The following is a 15,944-nucleotide window of genomic DNA, read 5'->3' as shown; positions in this document are numbered from 1 at the left end:
ATTACTAAGCCTTTAAAAAAAATCAATTTTGGGAATGTGCTTAAGAGTTCACAGCAAATACTATTACATAATAATTAAGAGAAAACTGTTAAATGAAGCAGGCTTATTCAATACACCAGTAGCCATTGATAAAATGTAATTTAATTTAATCATTTACATTTACATTGTTAATGTACAAGAGCATTTCTTTCAAACCACAGGTTAACACACACTAAAGAGCAATGCTGTTAGAGGGGCAGAGAAACTTTGGAAAACTCTGCTGTCTGAAATAAAAGCAAGGCACTCTCCATTAACAGCTGGTGGCTTCCTGATTTCCGCCCACAGAAGGCATGTTCACACTGAGAGAGCTCTCCCGCAAGGGGAGAAATCACCTGCTTTAATACATGTTGTTCTCTTCTGTGCTAGTGTGGTCATCCACTCTGTATAAACTCATGTGCAACATTAAGACAAAAAAAAGGGAGTTGAGTTGATAGATGACTTGGGAGGCTCTCATAGTTGTAATAACTATGGAAGACAGAAGAACATGCTATCATCTTTATTTTTAGCACTCATATCTGGACCTATTACTAAAAAAGCTTCTTCATTCCTTCCAACCACTAGATTATAATGGCTAAAAAGTCTTTTCCTTAAATCTGATGGGTGTAAAAATAAAAAGTAACAGCATTTCTCTAGGGCTCTGTTTTTGTTTTGTTTTTTTCTTCCTTTATAGACATGACAAAAACAAGGATTAACTTTCCAAATACTCATGGTGCACAAGAAGGTTATGTATGCACAGTATTTCTAATGTATTCAAATTCAATTTGAATTTGGTCTGAAGCTATCTTGTATGAAATGTTAGCTTTCCTGATATTTAATAATATTTATTATGTTTGCATATAAGCTCAAAGAATTAATGCAAAAGTATACTTTACTCATGGTTATCTTCAGGTAAATATTAGTGGTTATGTTTAAAAGCCTGATTTTATGTAGATGGAGTAAGCTGAGAAAAAAGACTATGGAAAGGTAAATTAGGTCTTAGTCTTGATTCTGTTACTAGCTGTTTGACCTTGAGTAACTCCTCACCCTTCAATGGGCCCCAGTTTGCTCCTCTATGAATTTTAAGGGGTTGGACTAGTTGACAGGCCAGGCCCCTTCCAAGTCTAACATTTCAAAATCCTAACATTCCAGGTTCTATCATCTTGATATATAAAAATAACAATCTTTCATAAAAGCACACATAAACATAACACATAGTCAAATATTAGAATGACTCTTGGAAAAAAAAACATATGATTTCCTATCTGGGTTATACTTTGCAGCAATTAGGCAATTCATTTGGCATTTGTTTGATTGTATAATTTAATGACAATATAAACAGCATAGTTTTGTTATTTTCCTTTAAAAAGACTAAAGCAAAAATGATTTAAAGCTAACAAAAACTACTGTGATATCAGTTTGACATTCAAAGTTTGTTTCTTAGCAAAATGGCCAAAGATATTTTGACTTGATACAGAGTATATAATATAAAGACTTTTAGACCTAAAAATCTTCAAACATTATTCGAATTTAGCAAAACATAAGCAAAATTTTAATATCAAAGTGCTAAACAGTACTGCCTTAAAAGTCACTGCAAATGAACCATAAAATAACGGCATGGGAAGTGACATTTATTGTACAAATGGTTAATAAAAAGACACATTATAAATATATATATGTAACCTGCTATATTTATATATATATATTTGCTTATTTAATTTCTAATTGGTGTATCCAAGTCACTGTGAACACCCCATTTAATTACTCTGTAACTCAGCTTCCACGAGCTGGTGGTCTTGCAATAAATACAGGCAAAGCTATTACAATATAACGTGCATACAAATGTTTATACAAATAAGGACACTATGCAACAAATTATCTCATAGTAATATGGCATTAACAGTAGAAACATACAAAAGGGAGTACGAACACGGAATGTTGAAACGCAGCCCACTAATCCTTCCTAGTATTCACACTCATACTATTTTTTAAATCTTTTCTAGTATTCACATTCATACTATTTTGTAAAAAGAAGATTTGCTTGCTCTCCAAAATTGTCTCCTTAACCAATAACAAAAATTAAATTATATCTATAAAAATCCTTATTGTCCCTGGTGCTTACCCTGTATGACCCAGTTCCTGCTGATTTGCATGTTCTTATCTAGGGATCAAATACTCGACTGACTTATGGAGTTTCTGAATGAATATACCAGTCAGTTACTATAACTGAAGCAAGTTTACGGAACTCTGGTGGGGTTGATAGAACACAACCAAAACAGTTACATGTAATCCAGTTTATAATCTGATCCGCTTTCAGGATAGCTGGACAGTCAGGGCAGGGATCTGGTTCCATCAAGAATGGCCTAAAAGTCTTGGATGGGCCATACCTCAGAAGGGATCGACAGGGAAGGTGAACGCAGCCTCTCCTAGGGATATTAACATGTGTCATTTGCTAACATGACTGCCTCCTTTTTATTTCCATATAGAATAAAGGAGAGTTAATAAACAAGACTTAGTAAGACAGCACTTTAAAAAATTGCACTTGTTTATGGAAGCAAACAGCCATTACTGTTTTGCTATGTCTGATTTGTAGGTAATCCTCCATCTTTCACCATTTGTTAAAATAAAGGAAGAAGGAAATTAAAAGGAAGTTTCTGCCTTGTTTGCACCACATATGTACCTTTGATACAGGAAGTGTATTTTCAAGGGACCAATCTTTAAGACACATCCTACCCTGGCGAACAACCCTTGGCTGTTCTTGTTTTTAAACACAAAGCAACTATAATTTTATTCCCCAGAAAGAGTTTTAAAACAGTTATATTATCCTTTTTTTTTTCCTGCTGGGATAGCATTGTCCAAAAGTGCTTTGTTAGCAATTTCTTAGAAAACCCTCATGAACTATACCCCCCTCCCACCCCATCCCCCAATGCCTAAATATAAAACACAACCCCAACACAATACTCTGCAAGTTTTCTGGCTTTAGGCTGTAAGGAAAAGAGCCAGAAAAAAAAGAAAGTCTTTGCTTTCTACAGGAGCTGCTTTTCCTCTTAAGGAAGGACAGGAAATGATAGGTTTCCAAACCTATCCCTTTGCTGCGTAGCAAGCAGGTGCTAGGAGAGAAGGCAGCTCACTGCTCCACTGCTCCTGATTAGAAAGGTAGGGTGTCCAGGAAGAGCTTGTCGATGATGGAAGGTGGAGACACCAAGTCTTCCAGCTTCAGGTAGAAGATGCGCTGGAGGCCCAGGGTACAGATCTTCCTCAGTTCTACCAGGGCACCCAGTACCTTGGACTCGGTGGGTTCCAGAGCCTGTCCCTTACTCTGGTGGTCTTTTAAACTGCTTGTGATCTTGTTGCATAGCTCCTCGACTCTCTTTGGTTCTTTTAACCCATGTCTTTCTGCAGAGGGATAGAGAAGGGCAAGAAGTTTAGGAGGCAAATACATCTTAAGACACTTTGAATCCCTAATTGAGGTCTGTGTCTCATTCTACCAGTTTGGATAGCTTCTTTGCAATCAAAGTGCCCTCCCTGTTAGAGATAGCTCATGGCCTTTGGTATTAAACAACACCAAGGTTTGAATCCCAGTCCCAACACTTACTTGCTGTGTGCCCTAGAGTAAGTCTCTTCTGAGCACCCATTTCCTTATGAGATGAAGAATATGATCATACCCAATTCGGGGTTTCTGGGATGGCCAGCTTAGGTAAGTAACACAAGGGAAGCACAGTTCCTGGCACACAGCCACATGGAATGAATGGCAGGGTGGTTATTATTTTGCATACATTATCCTACTAAGCTCTCACAAAGCCTTGTCAGTAGGCAACTATTTTTCAGAGTGACACAGAAACACATCCAGGCAAATGAATTAATGTTTCTATCTTGACAGACTCATTTAAGGGAGGTGGGGAGGCTGTAACTTCCATTTGCTAATGCAATGGCTGCTCGAAAAGACCCAACACAGCAAAGTGCATTCCTGTGTTTTCATGCTAACCAGCACTGAAAAGAATTCAGCTTTTCTTTTCCTTGTTTTGTTCCCCCCCACTTGAAACCCCTGTTGACCTACACCTGGCACTCTGTACAAAATACACATGTCCTCCTGCTGTGGAGATGGAAAAGCCAAAGAGAAGGGGAGGAAACCCAGAAGGATGTGGTGCAGGCATATTATAATGTATCAAGACACAAATACCAGTATCTTATATTTTACAAAACAATATATAAAATGATTTCCATGTTAAATACTATGATCTATTTTATGTATAAGGTTAAATGAATTTCCCAAAGTCACCCAGCTGCTAAAAGCTGGGATTAGAACCCAGTTTTCTGAGGCAAACACTGGTCTCTTGTTCCAAAGCAATGAGAAGAGAGCCTGACATCCACAATAAATCACTAAGCTTTTCCTCAACATTTAGACTTCAGAGCCTCATTTCTCTTTTTTTTTTTTTTTTTTTTGAGCCAGAGTCTTACTCTGTTGTCTAGGCTGGAGTGCAGTGGTGCGATCTTGGCTCACTGCTCCCCCACTTCCTCCTCCGACCCCAATTCAAGCGATTCTCCTGCCTCACCCTCCCAAGTAGCTGAGACTACAGGTGCGCACCATCATGCCCAGCTAATTTTTTGTATTTTCAGTAGAGATGAGGTTTCACCATATTGGCCAGGCTGGTCTCGAACTCCTGACCTCAAGTGATCCTCCCACCTTGGCCTCCCAAAGTGTTGGGATTACAGGCATAAGCCACTGTGCCTGGCCTCAGAGCCTCATTTCTAAGGGAAGAGCTTGGCATCTGTTATCTCAAAGTTTTCTTCTCTCAGTACATGTACATGTAAAATCATAATTCTTGAGAGATGGAAGACATCCTTCTGATGGGAAATCAAGCAATAGTTTCTAATTTTTGCGAAATTAATTTTTTTTTTTTGAGTCACGGTCTTACTCTGTTGCCTGGGCTGCAGTGCAGTGGTGCAATCATGGTTCACTGTAGCCTGGAACTCCTGGGCTTAAGTGATCCTCCTGCCTCAGCCTCCCAAGTAGCTAGGACTATAGGCATGCACCACCATACCTGGTTGATTTTTAAATTATTTTTTGTAGAGGCAGGGCCTCACTATGTTGCCCAGGCTGGTCTTGAACTCTTGGGCTCAAGTGATCCTCCTGCCTCAGCTTCCCAAAGCGCTGAAACTACAGGCATGAGCTACCGTGCCTGGCTCTAAATTAATTTTTTAAGTTGGGGGCATTTTTGTTAGAAAAGTGATTTCCTTGAAGCAAAAGCCAATAAGAAAAATGAAGAACTATCCAGACACTTTTTTCTTGTCCCAAATAAGAGGCCTGGGAACCAGAAAATTTGCATTATCCTCAGTTTGGCTAGTTGTGTATGATTTGGGGAAGTTTCTCCCTCTTTGGGGCCCTGTAAAAGGACACGGTTGAACTTCATTATCTGTAAGGTCCCAAAGCTCTGATGTGTCCGTCCTTCCTTCCTTCCTTCCTTCCTTCCTTCCTTCCTTCCTTCCTTCCTTCCTTCCTTCTTCCTCCCCCCCTCCCTCCCTCCCTCCTTCTTTCCTTCCTTCCTTGACAGAGTCTCACTCTGTCACTCAGGCTGTGTAGCAGTGAAATCTCAGCACACTGCAACATCCACCTCCCAGTTTCAAAAGATCCTCCTGCCTCAGCATCCCAAGTAGCTGGGATTACAAGTGTGTGCCACCACACCTGGCTAATTTTTGCATTTTTAGTAGAAACAGGGTCTCACTATATCAGCCAGGCTGGCCTCAAACTCCTAGCCTCAAGTGAGCCACCCACCTCGGCCTCCCAAAGTGCTGGGATTAGAGGCATGCACCACTGCACCTGGCCTGATATGTTATAATGATATTAAAATACAACCATGAAGACTGCCAGCGGGATCTCCATGGACTGTAAGTTGCAGGCATCTTGTCTCAATGCAATATGCTATAAAGAGATGGGCACTGGCCCTGGAGTTAGACAGACCTAGGTTCTAGTTCTGGTTCTGTCACTTACTAGCTGCGTGACCTAATTTCTCTAAGGCTCAATGTTTTCACAGGAAAATCGGAATTATTGGGTGGCAGATACACAGCCTTTGCTGTATTATTCCTGTGTGTCTTCAGTGTTATGTAACAAATTAAAAGTACAATGATAATAAAACCCAACTCCATGGATTGTTATGGCTCAATTAAGATAATGTTATGGAAAAGTGGTCTGTCAGCTGTAGAGTGCTATACACATGGAATAATGAGAACCAAAGACAATGCTTGCCAGTGGGCAAGTGGCTGGTAACTACAAGGTCTAACAAAAGGCAATTTGTGGCCTAATTTCCAAGCTTTGCAGTGCATCATTTTGCTTTCCCTGAGAAACTATTAGCTAATCAGCCCAGGTGCAGACCTGTCTCCGACGGCTTATCATAGGCTCCATGTTTCAGTCTCAGAAGAAGCACCTGAGAGTGAATTTTAAGAGAATCCTGCATGCAGTGGTGTTTTGCCTAAAGTTTTATTTTTCTCCGCAAAACAAAAGAACAGGCTGTAAATTTGGCAGTAAATTTCAAGAGCTATAAATCGTTCATAGCCTCTGACCAAGTAATCCCACTCTTGGGAATTTATCCAAAGGAAACATTTAACAGAAGAATAAAACTGTATACATGGAGACATTTGGTTCAGCATTATCTATTACCAAGACAAAACAAAACAAAAGCAAACAAACAAAAAACTGGAAAAAGGCAAAGGGCTGAAGAATACGGGAACTGTTAAGTAAATAATGGTATATGGAAAGGAAGATTCTGGAGACATCAAACAGAACAAATATGAAGGCCATGAAGCAAAATTTAAAAAAAGTTTACAACATTAAATAAAGAGTAGAATATTAAATACTAAAGCTGTGATTCCATCTATGCAAAAATTATTTCTTCATATAGAGAAGGGTGAAAGAAAATATAAACGTGAAAATACCTATGGGGTTTTGGGATAAATTTTCCTTCCTTTTAAAATGTCCAGGTTGTGCTCTTTGTATAATAATGTTAAAATAGAACGAGATGGATTTCGTCCTTTGTGAAGCCCTTGAGTAGCTATAACATGATCAAACATCACCTTGCTGATACTAAATTCAATTAATACTGAAAAATATTCAATTAGATTCATAACCTAGGGAGAGATGCCTTTCTCAGAATAAATACCAGTCTATTGATTTAAGCTTTCTCTTCCTTTCAGTGTCTCATGTCTTACATAACATTCAAGATCTCATATTCATCATCAGGATACAGGAACTGAGTAATATGTTGGCTGGATTTGGGGAGGGAGCTGATTGTGGAACCTTGTAACCAGACTTTCTCATGGCCAAACTCACAGAAGGTGCTGCAGAGTTTTCCCTGCTCTCCAACCAGTTGCGACTGCTCAATAACTATGGCAACCATTATTTATTCAGTGAATTCAAGTGGAGATCGATACCTCCTGCCAGCTGGATCAACTCTAGGCATGGAATTCCTTGAGGAATTCAGAGACACTCCTGTTAGAAGCCAAAGGCACCTCAACTCTCTTTGTTGTTTTGAACAGCCACTGGATTTGTAGCTTCTTTACTTTTTCAAAAGGGCTGAGATAATATTCAGTCTCCATGCAAACTACTGCCAGCAGCCAGGAAGATTTTCAAATCACTAGGGAGTCACTAAGTGTCTGGGTCCTTCCCTAGTAATTTGAAATCCCTTAAAACCTAATCACTGACATTTTAGTTAAAGGGATCTCCTTTCTTCTTGTAGCTTGGTATACATGGCTACAGAGCTAATATACAGAGTTCATAAATTCGGGGGGAAATCAGGCATTTGGACTATCCCCCTTCCTAGAGAATTTACACAGAAGATTTTAGTTTAAGGTCTTTGTCCGCCATTAAACAAAACAAGCTTCTTAATATTTCTTGCATTTTAATCTATATAACTTTCATAGAATGCTTTAGTATTTTAACTCTGGCATTATATATTCAAAACTTTGATATATAACATACAGAAATGGTTAAGTAATAGACTTATGTGTCATAATCATTGTATATATAGATTGGAAAGGGTTTGAGTTATTTAGTTCAAATTCCTATCTAAGACAAGAATCTCTACTACAAGCTACCATAAAGAGAGTGTCAGGTAGTGGCTGGACTGGGAGTTAACTATATTATGCCATAATAATACAAATATATTTAATAGTACTCTTTCACTTAGATTATTTTATCTCACTCTCACAACAATCCTGTGAATTAGGCAGGACAAAGATTATCTTTAAGTAACAGGTATGGAGAGTAAGACTCAATTAAGTGACTTGCCCATAGTCAAAATTTGCAAGGGGCTATTTTCTTTCACTCTAAGTCCAGAGATATTTCTCTTATAAAAGATGCCTTCCATCTCTGGACGTCTCTAATTGTTAGAAAGTTTCTCCTCGTCCTGAGATGAACTAGCTTTTCTATAACTCTCTCCTATTTTCTGTGCACCAAATTAACTAACTACTTCTTTCAACAAATATTTATTGAACACCTATTCTGTGGCAAGCAATGTTATAACCACTGGGGTTAGAGACGCGACAGACAGATCACACTCCTAATCTTTGTGTGGTATGAACATCTAAAGACACTGTTGGATTACTGTGCATTTTAGCTATCCAGGCATAGACATCTCTGCTTAGAGCAAGAGGGAGGGGTTGGGAGGTAGAGGGAACCAGGGAAGAAGGAGTAAGGGGGAGAGAGTGATGGAGTGAAATAATAGAGCTATATTTAGGTCTGTGCTTATGTTTTCCCATCTTCATCTGGTTAAGATCTACTCATTCTTTGGATCTCAGATCAAATATTTCTTGAAGGAAGCTTCCCTTTTTACCCCCATTCTAGATCATGTTCTCCTCTGGCATTCTAATCTTTCCCTTTGCAGGACACAACAGTTTGAAATCAGATAGTTATGTGATTTTTTTCTCCTCCCATTAACTGTAAGCACCATGGGGGCATGAACTGTATTTGCTCAACATTGTATCTCCAGCACCAAGCCTAGTACATAGGAGACATCCAATAAATATCTGTTAAATGGATATGTAGAGGATCAAGAATCTGTGAAAAATGATTATATAAGCACTAAAAATGTAAGCTGCTAAGAATAAATATACAGGTTGGGAGTTATTAAGAAGCTAACAACAGTAAAGAACTTTACAAACTCTAAAACCTACCACATCAAAGCTTTGGAATTAGATTTCCTGGCTGTAGACCTGAACTCTACCACTTATTTATTTATTTATTTATGTATTTATTTATGAGACGGAGTCTCGCTCTGTCGCCAGGCTGGAGTTCAGTGATGCAATCTCGGCTCACTGCAACCTTCGCCTCCTGGGTTCAAGTGATTCTCCTGTTTGGCCTCCCAAGGCCCAGGTAATTTTTGTATTTTTAGTAGAGAAGGGGTTTCACCATGTTGGCCAGGATGGTCTCCATCTCTTGACCTTGTGATCCGCCCACCTTGGCCTCCCAAAGTGCTGGGATTACAGGCATGAGCCACCGCGCCTGGCCTCGACCAGTTATTAACTGGGTGACTTTGGGTCTGTTTCCACATTTGTAAAATGGTGCTAATAATGGTAGCTGCCTTATGGGTTGTTATGAGAAGTAAACGAGTTAATACATGTCAAGTATTTGGAACCATGCCTAGCATATAGTGAGCACTTAGTGAATATTTGCAAGTATCCTCTCTATCTAAAACTCAAGCCATTACCTTCCCCTTCAAATCAGCCACTTCTCTAAGCTTGTCTATTAATGATATTACAGCCTTTCACATCACTCTCATAAATCATCTCTAACAATTCCTTCCCCCCGAGCCATCGTATTTAATCCACTGCAAGAACTTCCGTTATTATCTCTGTGATGTTCCTTGCATTTATATCTCCCTCTCAATACCCATGGCCTCTGGACGAGGATCTTCAATATCTTTGCTATCTAGATTATTTTAATAGCTCTTGACTGATCTCCATGCTTCCTGTATCTGCTGTAATCTATTTCAGGTACTTCCAAGTTTATTTATTAAGCAACACTAAACAAAATAACACATGTAAGCCCTTGGCACAGTGCCTGGCACTGAGTATTTTAAAATGGTAGCTATTAATTTCATGGATTCCTAATTACCAATAGGTTCCCTTATTCCTAGATACTTAAGGTGTGGGCCCCAGACCAGCAGCATCAGCATCACCTGGGAACTTGCTGGAAATGCAGAATCTGTTTAGGCAGGCCCTGCCCCAGACCTACCTAACCAGAATCTGCAATGCAACAAGATGCCCAATGATGTGAATGCTGGAGAAGCTCTGCTCTAGTCAATCCTAGTCCCCATAAGATGCTTGACTCAGTCCACGCCTAGTGTTCATCTAGTCTCTGTAAGCCTCATTCCCCAAAGCGGGAACTCACTCCTCAAGGCAGCTTATTCCAATTTCAAATGGTTCTTTCTATGTGAAAGTTTTTCTTACACTGAGCTAAAATTTGCCATCCTACATATCAGGGGTCCCCAATTGGTATTGGTCCATGGCCTATTAGGAACTGGGCCACACAACAGGAGGTGAGCGGCGGGCAAGCAAGTGAAGCTTCATCTGTATTTACAGCCACTCCCCGTTATTTGCTTTACCACCTGAGCTCCGCCTCCTGTCAGATGAGTGGCAGCATTAGATTCTCATAGGAGTGTGAATCCTATTGTGAACTGTGCGTGTGAGGGATCTAGGTTGCACGTTCCTTATGAGAATCTAATGTGTGGTGATCTGTCACTGTCTCCCATCACCCCCAGATGGACTATCTAGTTGCAGGAAAATGAGCTCAGGGTTCCCACCGATTTTACATTATGGTGAGTTTTATAATTATTTAATTTTATATTACAATGTAATAATAATAGAAATAAAGTGCACAATAAATGTAATACTCTTGAATCATCCCGAAACCATTCCTCTGACCCCAGTCCAAGCAAAAATTGTCTTCCATGAAACCAGTCTCTGGTGCCAAAAAGGCTGGGGATGGCTGCTATATGTAGTTCCCAGTTCTGCCTCTTGGGCTTATATGAGAAATGTCAAATTTTCTTCCTCATGGCAGGGAGTAGGGGATAAAGAAAGGGATGATAGTAACCATCAGGAGCCCCACCAAGGGGAAAAGTAACTCCCCTTTCTGAGCAGGTGTTAGGGCAAAGGCTAACTTGGTGACAACAATGCTGTTCCAGCCAAAGGGGAAGGAAAGGTGGGCCCCTGGAGAGAGAGGTATGTGTAGCTCAAACACAAACAAACAGGACTCCCCACTCTGAGCTCTATCTCCTTCTCTGGGAATTCACCTTATTGCTATCACTCATGTCATACACAACATCCTTTACTGATGGGCAGTCCCAAAGACATTGAGCCCACGCTGGTCAGGAAGCCACAAGTCAGTCGGCAGTCTGTGTTGAGGCTGATTTAAATGGTACTTTTCAGTCTGACTGTCTTTGATTTGGTAGAGTATGTGTCTGTCTCTCTCTCCGGTGAGACCACAGACTCTTTGAGGGTAAGGGAATATGTGTCTGGTGCACAGTAGATGCTCAATAAATATTTACTGAATTAATCTGAATCAAAATAAGGCAATTTTCAAGAATTCATACTTTTCTCATAACAGTGGTAGGCTAAAAACTATTAATTCAGATTTTTCTAATTTGGGAGACTTTCTGATACTCACAATTGGCCCATTCATTCAATGAATATTTGTCATATGCCAGATACTTGTAAATGCTAAAGTCATTTTAAAGATAAATAAGACTCTCCCTGTCCTTAAGAACCCCACAGTCTAGCTGGTAAAGAAAGACACATAAAGAAATTCCTTAACACAATGTGTATATTCAATTGCAGGGATGAATGAACACTTTTATGATTCTTAGAGAGCAAGACAGCTGGCTCTTCATGGAAGTGTGTAAAACAAATAATATAATAACAATGAAGGTTTGTCTAATTTTTTTTCTGCATAGTACATATTAGTTCATTCAATCTTTATAAGAAACCTGCAAGTAGACATCTTTATCCCTGTGAGAAAGAAGGAAATTGAGATTCAGAGAGGGTAAGGAAGTTGTCCAAGATTGCAAAGACAGCACATTTCAGGGTGAAGACCTGAACTCAGATCTCCAGTCTCTAAATCCTATGGCCTTTCCCCTCTCCCACCATTTTTGTTTTTAACTATTTTGCCCTGCTAAGTTTTACATTTAGTTTTCCTTGCGATGTAGCTGACGGCTTTATTTGATGCAAAAGCAGGGGTAACCAGGTAACCATTTACAGTGAGCAGTGGAGCTCTGGAAAGACAGATGGTGGAGGGTGTGGCATGGTCAGCCACCTGTCTAGTCCTGCTGTGTCACTGTTTCACTACTTTCTGCCATGGTTCTGCCCTCCTTCCTCCTTCTCAGTCTTATTGAAACATGTTTCAATAAGACCAGGAAAAAGACTACAGTCAGAAGAGAAAGGAGTCATTTTCTCACCTGACAGATGACCTGAGTAGGGAAAAGAAAACCATGGGGAACAACAAAATGGCATTTGAGCATTTGAGATTCCCTCCGCCATCTGGTTCAAAACTATCTTTCCAATCTTATTTCCCCTATTTCTGTACAGGAAAAGCGTTTTGCTCTGAGGTTAGGTCATCACATCAAGCCAGAAAGTAAATATCACATAGAATTAGTTTTATCCCTGAAAATCACTTAACTTTCCCAAAAGCACAAGACATGATCTCAACACTCATCACCAGAGGCAGAGAAACCATGACCTACAGTGGATTCGTATCTTCTCTATCATGCTCACTCCAGGACATACAGTCATCGAATGCAATAGCCTGCACTCTTAATTTTTCTCCTCTTTCTACTTGGATCATATGTGTGATTTTAATATATGCACAATGCAACTCCACTGTAATTGTTTTAACCCTAAACTGTACTAAGGCATTCAACTGCCATGCCCTTGCTGTTCTCTTTCCTTCATCTGGAATGTTCTTTATGTCTTCTCATGTCTAGATGCTACCTCTTTGGGAAGTCATTCGTGACCAACACTTCTACCTTCCTTCACCTCAAAAAAGTTATCAGTAATCTGGACTTACCCCACACTGCATCTGTTCCTTTTCAGGGCCTGAGCACTAATTGCTATACATCAAGTCCATATATCATAATCTATGACTTCCTAGTAGACTGCCCACTTCTTGGCAACAGAATGCGTGCCTGGCTCATCTTTGCATCCCAAGAGACTGGTACAATGCTTGGTACATAGTAGGCCCTCAATGCTTATTTAATAAGTGGATATTTATAAAATGGTAATTCCACACTAACTTTCTGTTTGGTGAGGGGGCTTCTTATTTATGAAACATTATTGACTGCAACCAGATATCAACTCATTGGTATCCCACCAGATTCAAAGCACTTGCATTACTTCAGAGATGCAGCACTGGCAAAGGGCAATGGTTAGGGTAGATAAACAGGGAACCTGAAAAACGTTTGAAAGCCAACCACTGTGGGGAACCCCCTGTTTACTGCAGGAAAGGAGAGTGATCTGAATGAAACCATTTCCTGCCCCACTTCACCGCCTAGTTTTTCATGAAGGGGTACAGAGAGAGGAGGAAGACAAAGAAAAAAATCAGAAAAAAAAAAAAAAAAAAGCCATGTTTGTGCAAACCACCAATACTGTCCAGATTCTTAATACTTTTCATGGAAGCAAGCCTAGTTAAACTTGTAAGATGCCATTTCCTTTTCATGAGCTCTCCTCTGTGGTTTAAGAAAAGACAATTTTGGGATGAATTTTTTAATGTAAATAGCCCAGCTGATACTCCACAATCACCATTTATGATCAACGAAGCTTATTCAGAAGTCAAGATCCATGGCAGCTCATATTCAAATAAAAATTAATATTCACAGCAATGCACACTGTTTCCCAGGCATTGCCTTTTCTGCCATTTCCTGATATTTTCACACTTATCAAACCCACTTTCAACCAGTAAGTCACAAAGAGAGTGTTGTAAGGTCCAGAAATGAGAGAAAAGGGCTTATTTTTGTTGTAGGCTAAAACCACAGCAGGAATGAGGGCAGGAACGGGAGCTACCTGGTCGGGGAGGCCCAAAGACACCACTGTAGAGTACTTGGCCTATTTTAAGTGCTTGTTAAGTGCAGCTTAATTACTTTATCACTGTCCTCCTTTGAGCCTCTCTCTTAAGCATCCAAGGAGACTGTCACCAAACATACTGCCTTCTAAAGCCACCACCTGTTTCCTCATGCCACTGAGTTTGATGCTTCCGAGGGGTAGGGGAAGGCATATGCCTAACTTGAGGGAATCTGTCACTATCACTCCAAGGGGGACCATAGGTGAATTCAGAGTTGCCTATCCTGAATCCAGTTTGGTTACATCACCAACTAAATATTCTGTAATCCTCACTGCTGCCCTGTGACATAGACATTGTTATCCCCATTTTGCAAATGGGGAAACTGAATTTCAGAGAATTGAAATGTGTTCCCCAATAGCACCTACTTATTAAACATAGGACTGAAGATTAAAATCTGGGTGTGCTCGACTCCAAAGTCCATGCTATTTCTGCCATGCCAAACTGCCTCCTCCCCCAGCCAATCTCCACATAAATGGGCAGCGGGCTGAGCAGCTGTAACTGCAGGGAATAGAACAAATGGGATGCGGAAAGAGGACCAGCACCACCCTTCTACTAATTTCTACTTTGCATTCTCTGCACTGAACTGCCCAGTCTCTCCAGGTTGGGTCTTCCTGGCACCCAAACGTCCTGGCCTCAGATATCTGTCAGTTTCCATTTAAAGAGTGAAACAAAGATGTGGCCTTCAGGGATGGACCCTCCTCTTGAATCATGGCTCTCACACCTGGACTGGCCTTTTTCCTCTTAGATTCTTTCTCACTCTAATCTGTGCCCAAAATGCACTGACAGGGTAAATCTTTCTAAAGCGCAAACCTGACCATCAAGCTCCTTTGGACAAAACCTGTGGATCCTCGTTGTGCTCAAGATAAACTCTGCTCCCCTCACCTAGGCGTGGAAGGTTCTTTATGTCCCACCCCACCCTGACCTATCAGACCAGTAACATCTCCTGTCATTCCAATTTTCAGCTGTTTCCTTTCGGAAACTTAGCCATATTTTCAATGGCTTTTGGCAAATGTTTACGCCTGGATTCTCACTTTTTCCATTTTAGCCTGGAGACATCCTCTGCACTTACAAAGGACCAGCTCCTGTGATCTCTTCTGAGAAGACCACCTCCACCTGCTGTCTCTGAGCACTTTGAACTCACTCCCTTGTCTCCATGGTGGCACGCAACACCTTGCATCACATGTGGTACTCTGCATGTCTGTCTCCTCTAGGGATGTGTGTGATCATCTCTGAAAACCCAATGACATGCAGCATGGTGCCTAGGTCAGTGAATATTTGTTGATTAACTAGACTCAACACTCGTTGCCATAGAGATGAAGCAATGTACTGGTTTTACTTGTAGGAATCCAAAGCTGGATTTAGTTTTTTGTTTTTGTCTTTTTAAAATGAACTAAACTCCATACTTGCTAGTTTTGAATGTTTAACTGACTTAGGAATTGCTGAATGGTTTTGAAATTGAACTAAAGAGCTTTAGTTCAAAGGCAGCCTTGAACCAGTTTCCTTCCAGTCCTGATGAAGTAATATGCTTGTGCCTTAAATCTGTTTATTTTCTTCAGATGCTCCAGTATGCCATTTGAAAGCACTCCAAATGGAATCCATACTCTTTGAGACTGCCTTGGTTTTTGTTTCGTTAATGGCTCTCTTGGAAGTCTAGCAGCCCCATTAAAAAAAAAAAAAAAAAAAGTGAGTTTCTTATCCTGGACCAAAGACCAGGAGGAAGTCAGTTTCCATTTGGAATACTGAAGGAACAGCTAGTGTCTGAGTCCTCATTGCAGCCATACCATTTGCTTGTCTTTGCCTGCATGTCAACCATCAAATGATGAACCAG

The 15,944-nt window shown here is 40.3% G+C and overlaps 1 protein-coding gene across 2 annotated transcripts in view; it reads right to left on the bottom strand.

Moving 5' to 3' along the window:
* Positions 1-1,544: 1,544 nt before the first annotated feature.
* NR4A3 (nuclear receptor subfamily 4 group A member 3) overlaps positions 1,545-15,944 on the bottom strand; it is a 41,767-nt gene continuing 27,367 nt past the window's right edge. For both annotated transcript variants that reach the window (XM_009244690.4, XM_002820034.5), the window contains one exon: positions 1,545-3,411. In XM_009244690.4, coding sequence (XP_009242965.3) covers positions 3,164-3,411 — 248 coding nt within the window. In that variant the 3' untranslated portion in view covers positions 1,545-3,163. The remainder of the gene's footprint in view (positions 3,412-15,944) is intronic.

The sequence above is a fragment of the Pongo abelii genome, chromosome 13 (genome assembly GCF_028885655.2).
Source record: "Pongo abelii isolate AG06213 chromosome 13, NHGRI_mPonAbe1-v2.0_pri, whole genome shotgun sequence".
NCBI lineage: Eukaryota > Metazoa > Chordata > Mammalia > Primates > Hominidae > Pongo > Pongo abelii.
The sequence above is the reverse complement of the archived record's forward strand: the minus strand, read 5'-3'. Positions and strand labels throughout refer to the sequence as shown.